Source organism: Megascapheus bottae, chromosome 11 (assembly GCF_031878675.1).
Source record: "Megascapheus bottae isolate mThoBot1 chromosome 11, mThoBot2.hap1, whole genome shotgun sequence".
Taxonomy (NCBI): domain Eukaryota; kingdom Metazoa; phylum Chordata; class Mammalia; order Rodentia; family Geomyidae; genus Megascapheus; species Megascapheus bottae.
The window spans coordinates 25,148,816-25,165,716 of NC_143519.1; the positions used below are offsets into that span (position 1 = coordinate 25,148,816).

A 16,901-nucleotide genomic window follows, 5' to 3' on the forward strand; every position below is an offset into this window, starting at 1 on the left:
ACTTTTTATTGTAATTAATAGAAGTGTTCCATTATATTCACCAGATAGAAGGTGCGTTACTTCACAAACATTGATACCCTTTTTCATGTCATGGTCCCCATTTCCCTCCCCCCTCTCCCCATTCATCTTGATTTCCCCCCTTCCCTATCCAATTTCAAATAACCAATTAAGCAAATATAAAATATATCAAATAACAAAGCGAAATATTGTAACAATATGAGATAACCAAGAGACAGCAAAAGAAATGAGAGATAACATAGCACATTAAAGACTACAATCACTCATTATACGGCTTTTGTTTCTGTATCCTGGAGGTCCTTACATTTAGCATCATACTATATGGCCTTATGTATCTAGATTCTGTTCTATTGTAAATCTCTGCTAGGAGAGCCCAAGGTTTCTACTGATTTGACAAATGAGGGAAACCATTGAGCCTATGTTCCTTTGAGTCTGGCTTACTTCACTTAATATGATTTTTTCTAAGTCTTTCCATTTCCTTACGAATTGGGCAATGTCATTCTTTCTGACAGCAGCATAGAATTCCATTGTGTATAAATACCACATCTTGTTGATCCACTCATCAACTGAGGGGCATCTGGGTTGGTTCCATATCTTTGCTATGGTAAATAGTGCTGCAATGAACATTGTTGTGCTAGTAGATTTAGTATGTTCTTGTTTCTGGACGGTTGGGTAAATGCCAAGTAGTGGCATTGCTGGGTCATAGGGGAGCTCTATGTTTAGTTTTTTGAGGAACTGCCATACTGCTTTCCATAGTGATTGAACGAGTTTGCACTCCCACCAACAGTGTAGTAGAGATCCCTCCTGGCCACATCCCCTCCAGCCTCTGTTGTTATTGGATTTCTTGATCCTGGCTATTCTAACTGGAGTGAGGTGGAATCTTAGAGTTGTTTTGATTTTATGACCAGAGATGTTGAGCATTTCTTCATGTGTCTATAGGCCATTTTTATTTCTTCTTCAGAGAGGACTTTTATTAAGTCTTTGGCCCATCTTTTAATGGGATGGTTGTTTCTTTGGAGATTAGTTTTGGACTGATTCAATTCTTTGAGCTGTTGATATATTTTAGATATGAGGCCTTTGTCTGTTGTATGGTTAGTGAAGATCTTCTCCCCCTCTGTAGGCTTTCTAGTTAATTTGCTAGCTATGTCCTTTGCCATACAGAAGCTCTGCAGTTTAATGCAGTCCCACTTAAGCAGACTTTCTCTGATTTGTTGGTCCTTATTAAGAAAATTTCGACCTGTGCCAAGATGACCTAGTGTAGCTCCTATTCCTTCTTGTAAAGTTTTCAGTGTGTTGGCTTTTACCTCAAGGTCTTTGATCCATTTGGAGTTAATTCTAGTGCAGGTTGACAGAGAAGGATCCAACTTTAGTTTTCTGCAGGTGCTTAGCCAGCTCTTCCAGCACCATTTGTTGAAGAGGCTGTCTTTCTTCCGTTCTATTTTTTTTTGCTCCCTTATCAAAGATTAGATAACCATAAGGCTGTGGTTTAATATCTGGGTCCTCAGTTCTATTCCATTGGTCTTCAGGCCTGTTCTTGTGCCAGTACCAAGCTATTTTGGTCACTATATCTCTGTAATAGAGTCTAAAGCCAGAAACAGACTCTTACAATTAAAACCAAACAGACAAGCAGTCACCTAAATCATCACCTATGTAAACTGCCAACTGGAAACTTTAGCAATATCCCTAAAAGAATGAGTGTTGGAGCCGGGAGTTTGGCCTAGTGGTTAAAGTGCTTGCCTAGCATGCATGAAGACCCGGGTTCGATTCCTTGGTACCACATACATAGAAAAAAGCCGGAAGTGGTGATGAGGCTCAAGTGGTAGAGCTCTAGTCTTGAGAAAGTCCAAGGACATTGCTCAGGCCCTGAGCTCAAGCCCAGGACTGGCAAAAAAAAAAGAATGAGTGTTAACCAACTGAATAAACAAAAACTATGCATTTTTTAACCCTAGTTATCTTTCCAAAGTGCCTGGCCTTTAGAATTATTTATATTGGACAGCACTTAATGAAATTCCATTAGCGTTAAAATTTAATGTGTTTTATGAGCTTTCTTTTATAAAAATCCATTCATGTTATCCCTGAAAATACTTCTTTATTACTCAGTATCTCTACCCTGTTAAATTATTACTTGTCCAGCAAATGAAAAGAAAGTGCCACCCTGTTGTCTTTTAAACATAAATCTATTATTGATACACAGATTATTTTCCATCATTAGGTTCTCCTGTTGGCCATTTTTCATATGGTCGTGAAATTAATGACATTACTATTATCCTGGTCACTTTGGCCTACCTGCTGGGTCACCTTTCATTCTTGGCTTTTCCTGATCTCCCATTATCCAATCAATCACACAGAACTGGCAGGACTGCTTATTAAATGCTTAGAAATTGGTTCCACTGATTTAGATTTAAGGACAGGATTTTGGTGCAGGTAAAATCCACTTATTCAATGACAGTAAATAGCTCTGTACTTGATAAAAAGCCATGACTTTGTAATCACTTCCTCATTAATGAATCCTGTTTGCATGAGCCAGAATTTTTCTTCTAAGCCTCCAGAAATTTTAAAAAAACATCATGATACTTTCAGTACCTTCAAAATGAAGTTCTCTTTTTGTGTGGGGGGGGGGGTCATGGGGGTTGAACTCGGACTGGGCGCTGTCCCTGAGCTCTTCAGCTCGAGGCTACCTACCACTCTATCCCTGAGCCACAGCCCCATTTCCCATTGTGTAGTGATTCATTGGAGATAAGTCTCAAGGTCTTTAGTGCCTTTAATAAAGCCTTTAGTGGCTTTGAACTAAGTCTTTAGAGGCTTTGAACTGTGGTCCTCAGATCACAGCCTCCTCAGTAGGTAGCTAGGATTACAGATGTGAACCACCACGCCTGGCTTGAAGTTTTCTTTCAGAAGACATTCTAAGTCCATCTTCCCTGGCCCTTGTTATCCTGTCTCTCATATGTCTCTTTCCTACCACTTACCCCTTGGCTACCCTGCACATTAGATTTTGAGAAGATGGTATGACTTATTGTGTCTCTATAATCACCTGTTTTCTCTCATGCTTTGTCTTCACCACTGACACATGCACTTAAGATTCACATTCCACAAATTTCACTTGAGGGTGCCAGTGGCTCACACTTGTAATCATGGCTACTCAGGAAGCTGAGATCTAAGGACTGAGGTTCAAAGCCAACCCAGGCAGGAAAGTCCATGAGATTCTTTGTTTCCACTTAGCCATGAAAGAGATGGGAGGGGAGTTGCTGTTCAAGTAGTAAGGCATCAGCCTTGAGAGAAAACTATAGGCTAGTGCCCAGGCTTGAGTTCAAACTTCAGTGCACACACACACACACACACACACACACACACACACACAGATTCACCTGTTGGTGTCCTCCATAAGGTCACCCTCATCTTCCCAAACAGAATTTGACCCTCCCTCCCTAACCCCATAAGCATTTTATTATGCCTCTCTTTATCACATAATGTTTTTATGGCTTATATAATTATGATTTGCATACATAATAAATTGGGGAAATTTTTATTATCTCAACAGCTGGTGCCAAATTCTCCAGCACAAAACTCTTGGTGTGGAAAATGTCCTGTTAGGAACACTTTGAAAATAGACCATAGATAGCAGGCTCTTACCAAACTTGGGTCTGACCTTTTCTGCATGAGGCTTTGGACAGGGGAATGGGGCTCTACTTGTACTGGGGAAGGAGTTTGCTGTTTTCTTGTGGGATCTTGGCATGAGGATATATGGAAGAACATACCAGATATGAAAAAAAAAAAGTGAGCATCACAGACGAGCCAGAAATAGTTTACTGTTAGAAGGACTAAGCAGAGGGTTGGGGAAGGTCCTGGAGTTTCTTGACCTCTGTTGTAAAAAAATAAAAATAAGAGCAACAAGACGCTGATGACACTGTGTGGGGTTTTGCTCTCGTTGTTTGCGGAGTGAGGTAGGGATTGGAAGACAGTCCCTCTGGAGTTCCATCAGCAGCCTTGCTGAGCTGGCAAGTAGGTGAAATGAAAATTCAGGAAGGTGGTGATTTTAGAATGAGCACCAATGCTAAGACACCAGTTAGCCTTGATCATAAACAGCCAGAAATCTGCATACTCTGTGATTTCTCCATATCATAGAATTGACTTAAGATATATTTGTAGTTGACTGATAACCAAATCTTATATTCCTCTAGACTGAAAACTCCACAAGGATGGCTCTGCATAGCTACATGCTTTCCTGTGGTGAACTCACAGAAAATAATTATTGCCCTGATAGGGTTTACATGGAAAATACTTGAATGAAAACTATTGACTTTTGTCTCACTAATTTTTCTGAGCAGGCAAAAAGCTAAGTAATAAAGACAAACAAGGTATATAACATTTGCCACATTGTCGATAAATATGTATGTATGGGAGACTTACTATTGTCACCTTGAATAGGAAATCTTTTCCATACAAATAATGTCTTGTAAGCTGGCTCACACCTGTAATCCTAGCTAATCAGGAGGCTAGGATCTGAGGATCACAGTTCAAAGCCAGTCCAGACAGGAAAGTCTATGAGACTCTTAACTCCAGTTAACCAACAGAAAACTGAAAATGGATCTGTGGCTCAAAGTGGTAGGTTTGAGCAAAAAGAGCTCAAGGACTATGCCCAGGCCTCAAGTTCAAGCTCCTATGACTGACCAAAAAAATGTGATGTAAAAACAAGAAGAGTAGACAGAGTTATTGACATCACCATTTGCCAGGCATACAGCCATACACATGCATGGATGTATGATTGTATGTGTCTGTGTGTGTGTTTACATGATAGTACTATGGCTCTAACTTTCCCTCAGCTTTCTTACTATAGACACTGGAGCCACACTCCTGACCAATGTTTTGTTGGTTAATTACAGATAAAGTCTCATGGATTGTTCTGCCTCTACTGGCTTTCAAACACAATTGTTCAGGTCTTAGCCTCCTTTGTAGCTAAGATTATAGACATGAGGCCAGCAAGTTATCCATTATTAAAAACACACTTGAAATACAGATATTGAAGGATTTTGAAAGAAATTAAATGTCTGAGATACCATGACTCATAAATTATAGTCATCTCTGAGTCATATCTGGATTTTCAGACTACAAATTCTATGTTTATTTCTTTCCACAAAAGGCTAGACATAGTCATAGTCAATTAAGCTTATAAACCCAGATAGTGTGGAGGTAGAAATTGTGAAAATTAAAATCTAGGGTGGGTAAAAATACAAAAAACCCTACTTGAATAATATCTAAAGCAAAAGGGGTTGTGAGTACAACCTAAATGATAGAGTACCTTCCATACCAAGTTCAATCTCCAGTAACACACACACACACACACAAATCAGTTACTATTTCTTTGAAAACAAATACAGCCGTGGTACTCACCAAACACTAAGTTGAACGTGAACTATATAACTTGTGGATGGGAGCAGTAGGAAAAAATTGGGAAAGAGCGAGGGAAGGGTAACATTGAAATGTATTCTTTATCTGACTTAACGATTAACCCTCTGAACATCTCCTTTACAATAACAACAAAGAATTTATTTATTTATTTGTTTGTTTATTTATTTGCTAGTCCTGGGCTTGAGCTCAGGGTCTGAGCACTGTCCTTGGACTTTCTCAAGGCTAGAGCTCTACCGCTTGAGCCTCAGCACCATTTCCGGCTTCTTTCTATGTATGTGGTACCGAGGAATCGAACCTGGGTCGTCAGGCATGCTAGGTAAGCACTCTACCACTAAGCCAACCTCCCAGCCCAAAGAATTTATTTTTTTTTAAGATGATAATATGGGTTGGGTGTTGGCAACTCACTCCTGTAATCCTAGCTACTCAATAAGCTGAGATCTGAGGCTTCTAGTTCAAAGCCAGACCAGGCAAGAAAGTCTGTGATTTTTTTTCTTTTGAAATATATTTTATTGTTATTGTAAAGGTGATGTACAAAGGGGTTGTAGTTACGTAAGTTTCTTTTTGAACAGTGTCACTTCTTCCCTCATTTTCTCCCAGTTTTTCCCTCCTGATCCCTCTGCCACAAGTTATATAGTTTGTTTTCAACGTAGTGTCTTATCTCCAATAAAATATGTGGCCTTGAGCAAGAAAAGCTCAGGGACAGTGCCAGCGCCCTGAGTTCAAGCCCCAGAACTGGACAAAACAAAATAAAACAAATAGGTAGTAATATAGGCTTGTTAATCACAAAACTTATAGAAAATTAAATTCAAAACATATTTTTGCTTTCTTTAATTTTGTGATTTTTTTTCTCTCCATTTTAAGAGTAGCATATTCTGGTTTGGGTTTTTTTTTGTTTTGTTTTGTTTTGGGGTTTTTGTTTTTGTTTTTTTTTGGTTGTTGCTTGTTTGTTTCTTCTGTCCTAAGTATCAATTAAAAGTTCCCCTAGTTCAGGAAACACAAATCTGGTCTTTTGTATGCGTTTCTTAGCAACAAAACAAAAGAGTAAACAGAATGGAGTTTGTGATATTCTTTAGGAAAGCTGAAGGAAATGCTGCTGGGCAGATTTTCCTTCTTATTAAGTGAAGGCTTTGGCAGAGATCTTTCTACACCCACAAAGGAAAGTGAGGAGGTCTAAGTCCACACAGTCAAGATGACAGTATCAGACCCAGCTCTGATACTTGATTTTCCAATGTCTTCTATATTAGAAATTAGGTTCTATTGACTATTATAGTGGTCCCTCACTTATATATCTCCACTTCATCTTGGTTGGTGGGGGGAGAGAGTTATTGTAATTTTTTAATAGTAAATAATGGTCCACAAAGTAACAAGAAGATGAAATGTGCTATAGCCAGAGATGACTTATCCAATGCTGCTACTTCTCAGATTTTCACCTATATCTCAGGTCTACACGTCTGGTAACTCCCATGATAGATGAGGGATCACCTCCACACTATGTCAGTATTCATTTTTGCAAAGAATTATAAGATTAAATGATGGCTTCTGGAAAGTAAAACACAAAAAAATAGCTGATAAAAGTATTCTTCCTCTTCCAAATGGGAGATTTTAGTTTTTCTTCAAAATTCAAATGTGTACCTATAATATAAGGGGAGGGAAATACCTATTTGTGGCACTAGACAGTCATTTGACCACCAAAAAAAAAATTGCCAGTAAGACCTACTTGGTCTTCTTATTTATATATTCCCATATGAGCAATATAAACATTCAATAATCTATATATGCATAAACACCAGATAATTAGCTGGTATCACTTCTGTGTTCTTTAATAAAGCAAATCTTGAGTGTAACATAGAGCTGATTAATGATCAGAATAAATAGATGGATGCTTGTGTTGATAGTCATGTCAAAAGTTTATTTTACGATTGCAGTATCTCAGTAGAACTATATGCTTGAAATGTCTTATATCTGTTTTAATAATTATCTGTCTCATTATATACTGTCTTTATGCAAGTTATTCAGTTTTCTTGGTTGTGAATCCATATCATAAGAACATTTCTGCTACAGAAAAGTGAAGCCCTTCCTATCCATTTCTCCCCTAAAAATATATTGGAGGAGAGGCCAAAATGAATGAGCTTGGTAAATTCCTCTGAAGATGCAGGATACCCCTCATTCTCCTACTTCCCTTTCCTTTCAGCCTTTCAAACATCGAAGGATGACATATAAGATCAAATCTTTACTCTTGAGTGACTTCAGGTTGTATCTTTAGTCAAATAAAGAGAATTTATTCTCTAATTCACCAAAATTCAAAGTGAGATATATTCAAGAGCTCTTTAGATAAATGGACATAAATAAAGTGCTTCTTTTCTAGGGCAGTAGGGATTGCTAAGGGCCTGTGTCACAACAAGGAAGGAAGGCCAGGTCTGCCTTAAGGACATATGGATTAAAGTAATTACCTGTAATCCTCTTCCAACCCAGAAAGTTTTTTCAAGTTTCTCATGATCCAGCAAACTCTAGCTAACTCCTGACATAAACCCTAGTGTAAGCCCCTATACCTTCTGAGGAGCCCCTCAATCTGTAAGCAAACTGTATGTCTTTTACTTAGTCCAGTAAGACAGAAGTTTACAAAGCTTTTGTTTTATCTTGCATTGTGAACAGATTTTATGGTGTTAAGTGAATTGTAAAGTAGCTCTGTGCATGTGTTCAAGTGTGTGGGGGGGATGCGTGCACACGCGTGTGTATAATGCCCTTGAACTAGGCATTTAGGCCCTCCCTTGCCTTTTTTCACTCAATTGGTGTTCTATCCCTTGAATCATGCCTCCACTCCTAGCTTTTTGTTGGATAATTGGAGATAAGAGTCTCCTAGAAGGCAGCACTGGTGGCTCACACCTGTAATCCTAGCTACTCAGGAGGCTGCCATCCGAGGATTCCATTCAAAGCCAGCCCAGGCACAAGAGTCCATGTGGGGGGGGGGGGGGGCAGGGGGGTAGCCTGAGCTGAAATGCTCAGGGACAGCGCCCAGGCCAAGAATTCAAGCCTGACCAGAATTTGTGACTGACCCCAAAAAAGAAAGAAAGAAAAAAAAAGTCTCATAGACTTTTCTGGTTTCCATAAAAGTTTAACAATAATACGATTCATGGCTGTTGAAAATAACAAGTCATTTTTTTCTATTCTGATTATCATTAAACTTTTTCCTTAATATACCTTACAGTCTCTAAAATATACCTTACTCTCTAAAATATAATACATCCAAAAAAAAGCAGAAAGAAAAGCCTGTAATAGTTTGGAGTTTTTAATGATCTAGAAAATGATGTGCAAAAAAAATTTGGTGGCAGCTGTTACAGTTAAGTGAAATCATGATGTACTGTGAATTCATCCCCAGTCCCCACCAGCCCCCTAGAAAGGCTCATTTGTAAACCCATTATCTTTAATCAGCTTAGTAGGGGATTTTGTTTATTAAAATAAAACAGTAATTAGAAATGTATTTTGGGCACATTCTGTTCATGTGAAAAAAGAAGTGCCAAGCCCTAGTTTAAATACAGACTGTGAATGAGCTTTTGGACATGTTTTAGCAAATGTATTGCTGTGGATTTATACATTTTCTAAAAACATTTTTATTGAATCCAAATTCAAACATGATATCTTAGTCATAGCTTCTGGACTGATCTTAGAATTTCAATCTGTTTTGCTGGTCGTTTTTCTTCAAAAAGAGTAAACAATAATGAAGAGTATAAGCAGGCAAATATGTGTTGTTTAGGAATGCAGCTGGTAGGGATTTGGTGATGATTTCATCTAAATAATACTGCCCCTCTCTCCCCAGTTAATGTCAAAGAGTTGACAGTGAACCTGTGTTGATAGACGTGAAATCTCTGGAATTATGGAAGAAAGGAGGTTCCTGTTCTGGGAGCCACCTGCTGGCTAAGGGAGAGACTGCATGATAACCTGGCTACTCTCAAGGCCAGGTCTATGCAATCTTTCTGAGAGCCTCATGTACCTGGTTAACTGAACATCTCACCTCCTGGGTACTATGACCTTGCTAATTCATTCCCAAAGTGGTGGTTGGTTCGCTAATAAGAAAGTTATTCTGCCTACCTGTATTCTGTGGCAGAGCTATCTCAGATTTTTTGTAGGTAAGGTTTCATTCAGAAAACAACAACAACAACAAACTAAACTTAGGAAACAAACTTCTGCTATCTTTTTTGTCTTAGCTTTATGGTTCAACCAACTCAGAACATTTTCTGGCAGGATTGTCTGCAAACTGGAATGGCAGGGAAGGGACTAATTCTGTGGCCTCGGGGTACACTGAACCATACCACTGCCATACTTAGCTTGTACGAGACAGTCCCCAGTGAGTAAACGTACAATGACCTTAATAAAATATTTCCTTAGATTGCAGAGGAAGTATACCAAGCTCCTCTCTCAAAAAAGAGTTTACCTTTCAGTTCTCAAATGAACAAGCTACATTCAGTCATGCTTTTAGGTGTGTTTTATACATGGATTCGACTGAAACTTTAAGCAATACAAATTATATTGTTGCCTTTTATTTATTTATTTATTTATTTTTTTAGTCAGGGAGCTCGAACTCAGAGTCTGGGCACTGTCCCTGAGCTTTTACACTCAAGGCTAGCACTCTACCACTTTGAGCCACAGTGCCACTTGTGATTTTCTGGTGGTTAAGTGGAGATAAGAATCTCACAGACTTTGTTTGATTCAGTATAAAGTAATAATGCAGATTGAATTCTGAGATCAAGCACACTTAAGTCTTGACTTTAGTGATAACCTCTTCGTGCCTTTGTTTCCTCATCGTCTGCATCATAAGATGGGGATACTAATGGTATCAGCCCCACCAAGTGGCTTTAAAGTTTAAAGCACATAGCGCAGAACACATTCGAAGCATTCTATTAATGTTCCTTATCATCCTAGCCATGCTTCATGGACTCTTGTTGAAATCCTTCAGTTTGAATTTGTTAAAACACATTTGAGTCCAGGGTTTTCTGCTTTTATTTTAAAATGTCCACTATATATCCTCTCCCCAGCCTTGAAAGAATGCCCTGGCACTCTTTTCCTTTTTTTTTCTTCTAACTCCTCTAGGAAACTCCAATTTCAGTGAAGGGCATCTCATCAGTCCTGGGTCACCCATGACAAATGTTTTTTATTACCAGCTGATTACAGTTAACCCTAATTTCTGTCATGACAGCCATATAGTGCATTCTATTTCAATAGAGCTGTTTCTAGCTGTGACTTTTTGAGCCTCTGTAGATGTAATGCTAGTTTAATTCTTGCCATCTCAGGCAGGAGACTTGTGCAGCTGAACTCGTGATTTGCACATTTGTTCTCTCTAGATCTCATTATTACTTGGTGGGGCTAGTTCCCTCCAGACATATATTCACTAAGTGGTCTCACCTTCTGGTGAAGAGAAGGGAACACCAGTTCTTCCAACTTCGCAGTGTATGTATGTATTTACTTGACAATTTGGGAACCGAGTAACAATTACCTAATCCTTTTTTGTTGCTTTGTTTTCCAAGACATGACTAGAGCTTAGTATCTGACCCTTTGGCTCATTGGTGCCCATTCTGCCATCTAAGTGAACCATTTTTGATCATACCAACATTGTTACGAAGGGTGATTGGAGGAATCATGTATAAGAATACATTGCTTGATTAGTGCAGTTTTCATTCTTCAGAACAAATCCAACTTTTGAAGCAGAAAGTCAGGTTCCATTCATTTGAGGATATCTCAGCTGCCTTCTAAACAGAGAGTATTGCTAAGGGCAGATAAAGTAGAAATCTCTGAAAGTGTATCGACCACAGTTCTCAAGCACATACTTCTAGGGCACCTTAATGAGAAGGGACAGGTATGATTGTCAAGAAGTGAGGTTCACTCTCACCTTTCCCTGTGTACCGGGGTGATGAGAACACCACGGGGAAGCCTTTCTTTCCCTTACTACCATGCTTCACTGAAATGACAGTGGCCCCACACTGGGAATTGCACTGAAAGCAATACTTTAGAATTACATGCTCTTGGGCTCAGAGGAAAGAAATGAGGCTCACATATAAGTGTGTGTGTGTGTGTGTGTGTGTGTGTGTGTGTGTGTGTGTGTGTGTTGTGCTGGTACTAGGACTTGATCACAGGGCCTTGCTCTCTCCTTTGGCTTTTTCACTCAAGGACAAGGCAGGCACTGGAACACTTTAGCCACACCTGCACTCCCTGCTTTTTGTTGATTATTTGGAGATAATTGTCTCACAGGACTTTCCTTCCCAGGCTGGTTTTGAATCTTGAATCATAATCCTCAGATCTCAACCTCCTGAATTGCTAGTATTATAGATGTGAGCTACCAACAGCACATGTTTTTAATGATTTCCCAGACTCTCTGATGTCCAGAAGCAATTTAAACCCAGAACTTGATTAAATGTGTATAGGAGTAAGGAATTCAATTCCTATTCTCCAAACGCTCATAATCAAAGAATTCAGAGTAAGTATCCAGTAGCCCATTAAAAATTAATTAATTATATGAAATGAAACCTTAAGAATAGCTAGCTAGATTGTTTTATTTATGTTTAGCAAACATTTCTCCATTTCCAACGTCTTCAAAATGACTTGGCACCTTTCCTGTCACTATATCGAACTTAGTCATAGGCTTGACTCAGTCAAACCCCATGTTAATGGTTGTTGTTCACTTCCTGCACCGGTTCCTGTTAATGCTGAGTTATTCCGGGGGATGCCATGGGACACAGTAGCAGAGCAGTCATGCTTGGCACTGCTGTGTCTTCTCGTCGGTCTGGGTTCTTTAAGCTCCTATCTGTGGTTCTCTCTTGCATTGGCCACAGTGACCTTCCTGCTTTTCTGCAAAGAGATCAAGTAGATATGAAAGGCATAAAGACATCTTCTAAAGATGTCTTTGCCATTCCAAAAAGGGAACAAAAGGAAAAAAATGCCCCAGTGAAATATCATTTCAAAGGCAGCTTTGGCTCCACGTGTTTTTTAAATATTTTTGAATTCCTTGTATTGCACAGATAATGTTGGATAGTTGTTCTTCATAATAGTTAGAAGTAGTTTTACTTTAGAATGAGGAAAATCAGGAAATGAAATCTGGTTTTAATAAAGTTAACTACTTGTCTTGATTTTGACATGCATACAAGTTTCCTGCTGAGGTAATTTCATGACACTTTTACTAACGCTTGTGTTTCTTTACCTGACTTTTATGTAATAGTAGACCTGTGTTGCCAGGCTATTGTGTCATTAGTTCCTTAAAAGCCATTTAGTAGTTAATTGGTTTTGAGGTAAATTTTTTAAAAATGTCTTTAGGTACACATGACTGTATCACAATTACATAGTTAAAACCAACCACGAGAGAAAACTCTGCGTGCGTTTAGATTGTTACATATAGACTTTTGCATGTTAATGTGCAGAAAATATTATACACAATGTTCTTATTACAGACTAATGTTAATTTGAAGGAATCAATATCCTGTCTTTTGTATGTTTTCCTGCCTGTTCTAGGGCTTAAACTCACAGTCTGAGCTTTTTTGCTGAAGGCTAGTACAGCTTAATTTCTAGCTTTTTGTTTTGGTTTGGTTTTGGTCGATAATTAGAAATAAGAGTCTCACAGACTTTCCTACTCAGGCAGGCTATGAACTATCATCCTCAGATCTCAACCTAGAATTACAGGAGTGAGCCACCAGCACACACAGCGTTACCTGTCTTTTTTTTTAATTAATAAAAAAGATGTTAAGCATCATGTGACACAACAAATGACTTTTTGAGGTCCTTGTGCAAATCCATGTTCATTTCCATGACTTAGGAAATGATTTTCAGTTGCAGAGTTGTGACACAGCCTTGCTTCTTCACGTGGATCACATTCAAACCTGTAGTGCACTTTGTCTGGGGTGACTGAAAGCAGCTCTTTTATGGGATGGGCCAAGCACACTGTTTTGACTGTTTTCACAATAAACTCCAATCCATACAACTGAGTTGATTATGTGGAAAACCACAAATCCACATTGACAGATACGAAGGCTGGAAAAAAATGACTTGGCCACATTTAAGCTTTGTATAACATGTTATTTCACTGGAGAATAGATCTTGCATATAACTGCAACATGGGAAGCTAAACAATATTTACAGCTAATCTTAACCTAGTATACAACTTGGATTACTTAGTGTAGTATTTGAAGAAGAGAAATGACATGTTGAAAATGTAAAAAGTAGACATTCAAAAGGAGATATTAAATAACAATTTACAGGAATAACTCAACAGTATAGTATTACAAGCAGTCTATGTGTATACCAGTTGGAACAAAATGGGTTTTTGAAACTTGGGTTGAATGTTTATTGAGTTGCTATCTTATTTTTATAAGTAATGACTCAGCAAACAGCCACTTATGAACAACACAGCTCAATGCTTTTGTAAAGTTTTATTTGTTTGCAGATTGTCTCTAGCTGTTTCCATGATTGAATTTCAGAGTTGCTTAGACACAGTGTAAAACCCTATGGCCTTAAAGGCTGAAATAAACTATTACTATCTCACTCTGTAGAAAAACTTCACCAAACCTTAAACTAAGTTGAAATGAAGTTATCTATCATAAAAATTTTACTTTATGAACTATTAACAAAAATATGCCAGCTGAATTATAAAAAGCCATCAGTTATAAGAAGCATCCTCATTTTTAGAAATGCTAAAACAGGAAAAAATAGTATATGAAAATTGATACATTATATATAAATATAAACTGTACCATTTGTATTCACATGGATAAATCTCATGTTTAATATTCAAGGGTAGAACAATTTGTTAGAATAATTTTAACAACATACTGTCATTTGTTCTTTGGGGGGGTGTGCACGTATGTGCATGCTGTTACCAGTACTTGAACTCAGAACCTCATACTACCCTGTTTGGCTGGCACTGAACTACTGAGTCACATCTCTATTCCAGCTTTTTGGCTGGTTAATTACAGATGGAATCCTTCAGACTTTTCGGCCAAGTCTGGCTTAGAATTGTGACTCTCAAATTTCATCCTCATGAGTAGCTAGGATTGCAGGTGTGAAACACCAGCACTCAGCTTTCGAAATGACTCTTTGCAAACCCACAACAATATTATGAATTTCTATGAATGCAGATTATATATAGGTAGCCTAAATGAATTGGAAAGAGCTAAGTAAAATTGATGGTAGAACTATTACAAGGGAGAGGGACAAGGATGACATGGGAAATTTATTGGTAATGTTCAGCTAAATGAGATATTTTATTGAGAAAGGTAATTTTAACTTAGAAAGATAAATGTTTATCATAGGCAATTTACAAATACGCCAGACTGTAAAAAATAATTTAAAAAATATCCTAAGAAAATCTGAAAAGAAATATTTCAAAATATTAATAGTGATAAGATTTTATGGTAGAAATTTGAGTGATGACCCTTTTATCATAATTCACAATAATTCTAAATAACTTCATGGGTAAGTAAGAAAAGATGAGTCATATTCTTTCTGTCTCAATCAAAAGAGATTAAGGTTTGAAAACAGGTACATGCTAATCAATTACCTGACATTACAGCCTAATCCTGTTTTTCTACTGGGGCATTAAGATTAAACAACATGCAAGTCAGGGCCAAACTTTATAGTTCAAACATTTTTCATAATAGTAGTACAGCTAATCTTTAAATACAGTGCACTTTATTCCTGACCACAAGAAACCGCCAAGTAGGAAAGTTAAATGTCAGGTGCATTTTACTGCACAGAAATAGCTTGCTATGAGTCATGTTTTTGAGGTGCTCATGCCATTTCTTTCAGCCTGACCTCACTTGTTTTGAAATGTGCATTGTGATTTTATGCAATTTTATGTTATTGCATGATATTCAGATACTCTTCAATAAATGTCATTTGTCTAGAGCAGGACTTTCTAAAATAGTCTCTGTAAGGGGTATTCAGAAGTTCAAGACTGCGAGGTATTAATTTACTATGACAGGATTTTTTAAATTTATTTTTCTCTGACTAGGGAACTTACTCACTTACTATGGCTTTGACTCAGTTTGAGTTTGAGGAGTTTGTGGTTTGATTTGGCTTGATTTAGGTTTTTGAGACAGTGTCTCACTGGGATGTCCAGGCTGGCCTAGAACTCACTCTCCATCTTCCAGCCTCAGCTTCCAGGATTGTCCAGCATGAGGATTGTCAGAAAATAAAGTAAATCAGGCTCAGAGAAGGGACATGTGCTTTCACTAGTATATGGAAGTTAGATATAAAGTATAACCCTATGCACATATACAAAGTGTTAAGCATATATCTGGAAACACAATGAACTAAAGTATGGGAAGGATTCCAGTGGTGAATGACTGACTGTAAACTGACTGAAAACCAGGTAGGTGGATAAAAGAGAGCATACCAATGGACAGAGCAAGGTTGGCAAAGGGAGTCACAATACTCAGTGTACATATCTGAAAATGGAAATAAGTAAATTACAAGTATGGAGGCGTTGGGAGAGATGGGGGCAAAGGATGATGGGAGACATAGATCAAGATGTATTATACTCATAAATGGATAGGTTTCAAACCCCTTTGTACAATTGCTTAAGGATAATGAAAAAATTTTTAAAGAAACTTTTTTTTAAAAGGAGAAGAAAAGTGAAAAGAAATGAGATACATGTAGGGAGGTGGTGGCAAGGAATATGGGGTTTGTGACTCCATAATGAGACCTAATTCTAAGCTAGACCCCAAGGAGAGAGGGCTGTGCATCTCACGACATGACTTCACTTTTCTATTTTCCAGTTCAATTTCACCATTTAGTATTGAGAGCACAAGGCGCCAGAGACGCTCTGAATCCCCAGACTCCAGGAAACGGCGCATCCACAGATGTGATTTTGAGGGATGCAACAAAGTGTACACAAAAAGCTCCCACCTGAAGGCTCATCGGAGGACACACACAGGTACGGGTCCACTGGCCTTTCCCCTGCGGGTCAGTGGGCATTCCAAGAAGGCTCTGTCCTAAATCCAAACCATCAGTGTGCCATTGCACTGCTTTATACTCACCTGACATGAATCTGTCTTGAGTCGATTTCTTTCCTCTGGACAGAATGTATCCTCTGGCTCTTTATTTAAAACATAGCTTAAGTCTTAGTGTACTTCAGAAATCAGTGAAATATTTCCTCTGTTTCAGAGGCCTTTTAAAATAGTATGGATACAGTAACCTTGATAATCTGTATCTTTTCGGTTATCGTCTTTCAAGCAGCAAATAATATTGATATCTACATAGAACTACGTGTTTTAAAAACATGTTGCTGGTGTCTCATGCCTGTAATCTTTGCCACTCAGGAGGCTGAAATCTGAGAATCACAGTTTAAAGCGAGTCCAATCAGACAAAATTTCAGTGCTGGAATCAATCCAGGGCTTTTCATACATTTTCCTGTGGCTTTATTCCAGATCCTACAGAGGTTTTAAAATAATCTACTTATCACAAAGACGAAAATTGAGTGGCATTAACTTCCCACCAAT

At 38.2% G+C, this 16,901-nt stretch overlaps 1 protein-coding gene across 5 annotated transcripts in view; it reads left to right on the plus strand.

Moving 5' to 3' along the window:
* Klf12 (KLF transcription factor 12) overlaps positions 1-16,901 on the plus strand; it is a 355,357-nt gene that overhangs the window by 317,969 nt on the left and 20,487 nt on the right. For all 5 annotated transcript variants that reach the window (XM_090342036.1, XM_090342038.1, XM_090342035.1 and 2 more), the window contains one exon: positions 16,179-16,336. In XM_090342036.1, coding sequence (XP_090198162.1) covers positions 16,179-16,336 — 158 coding nt within the window. The remainder of the gene's footprint in view (positions 1-16,178; positions 16,337-16,901) is intronic.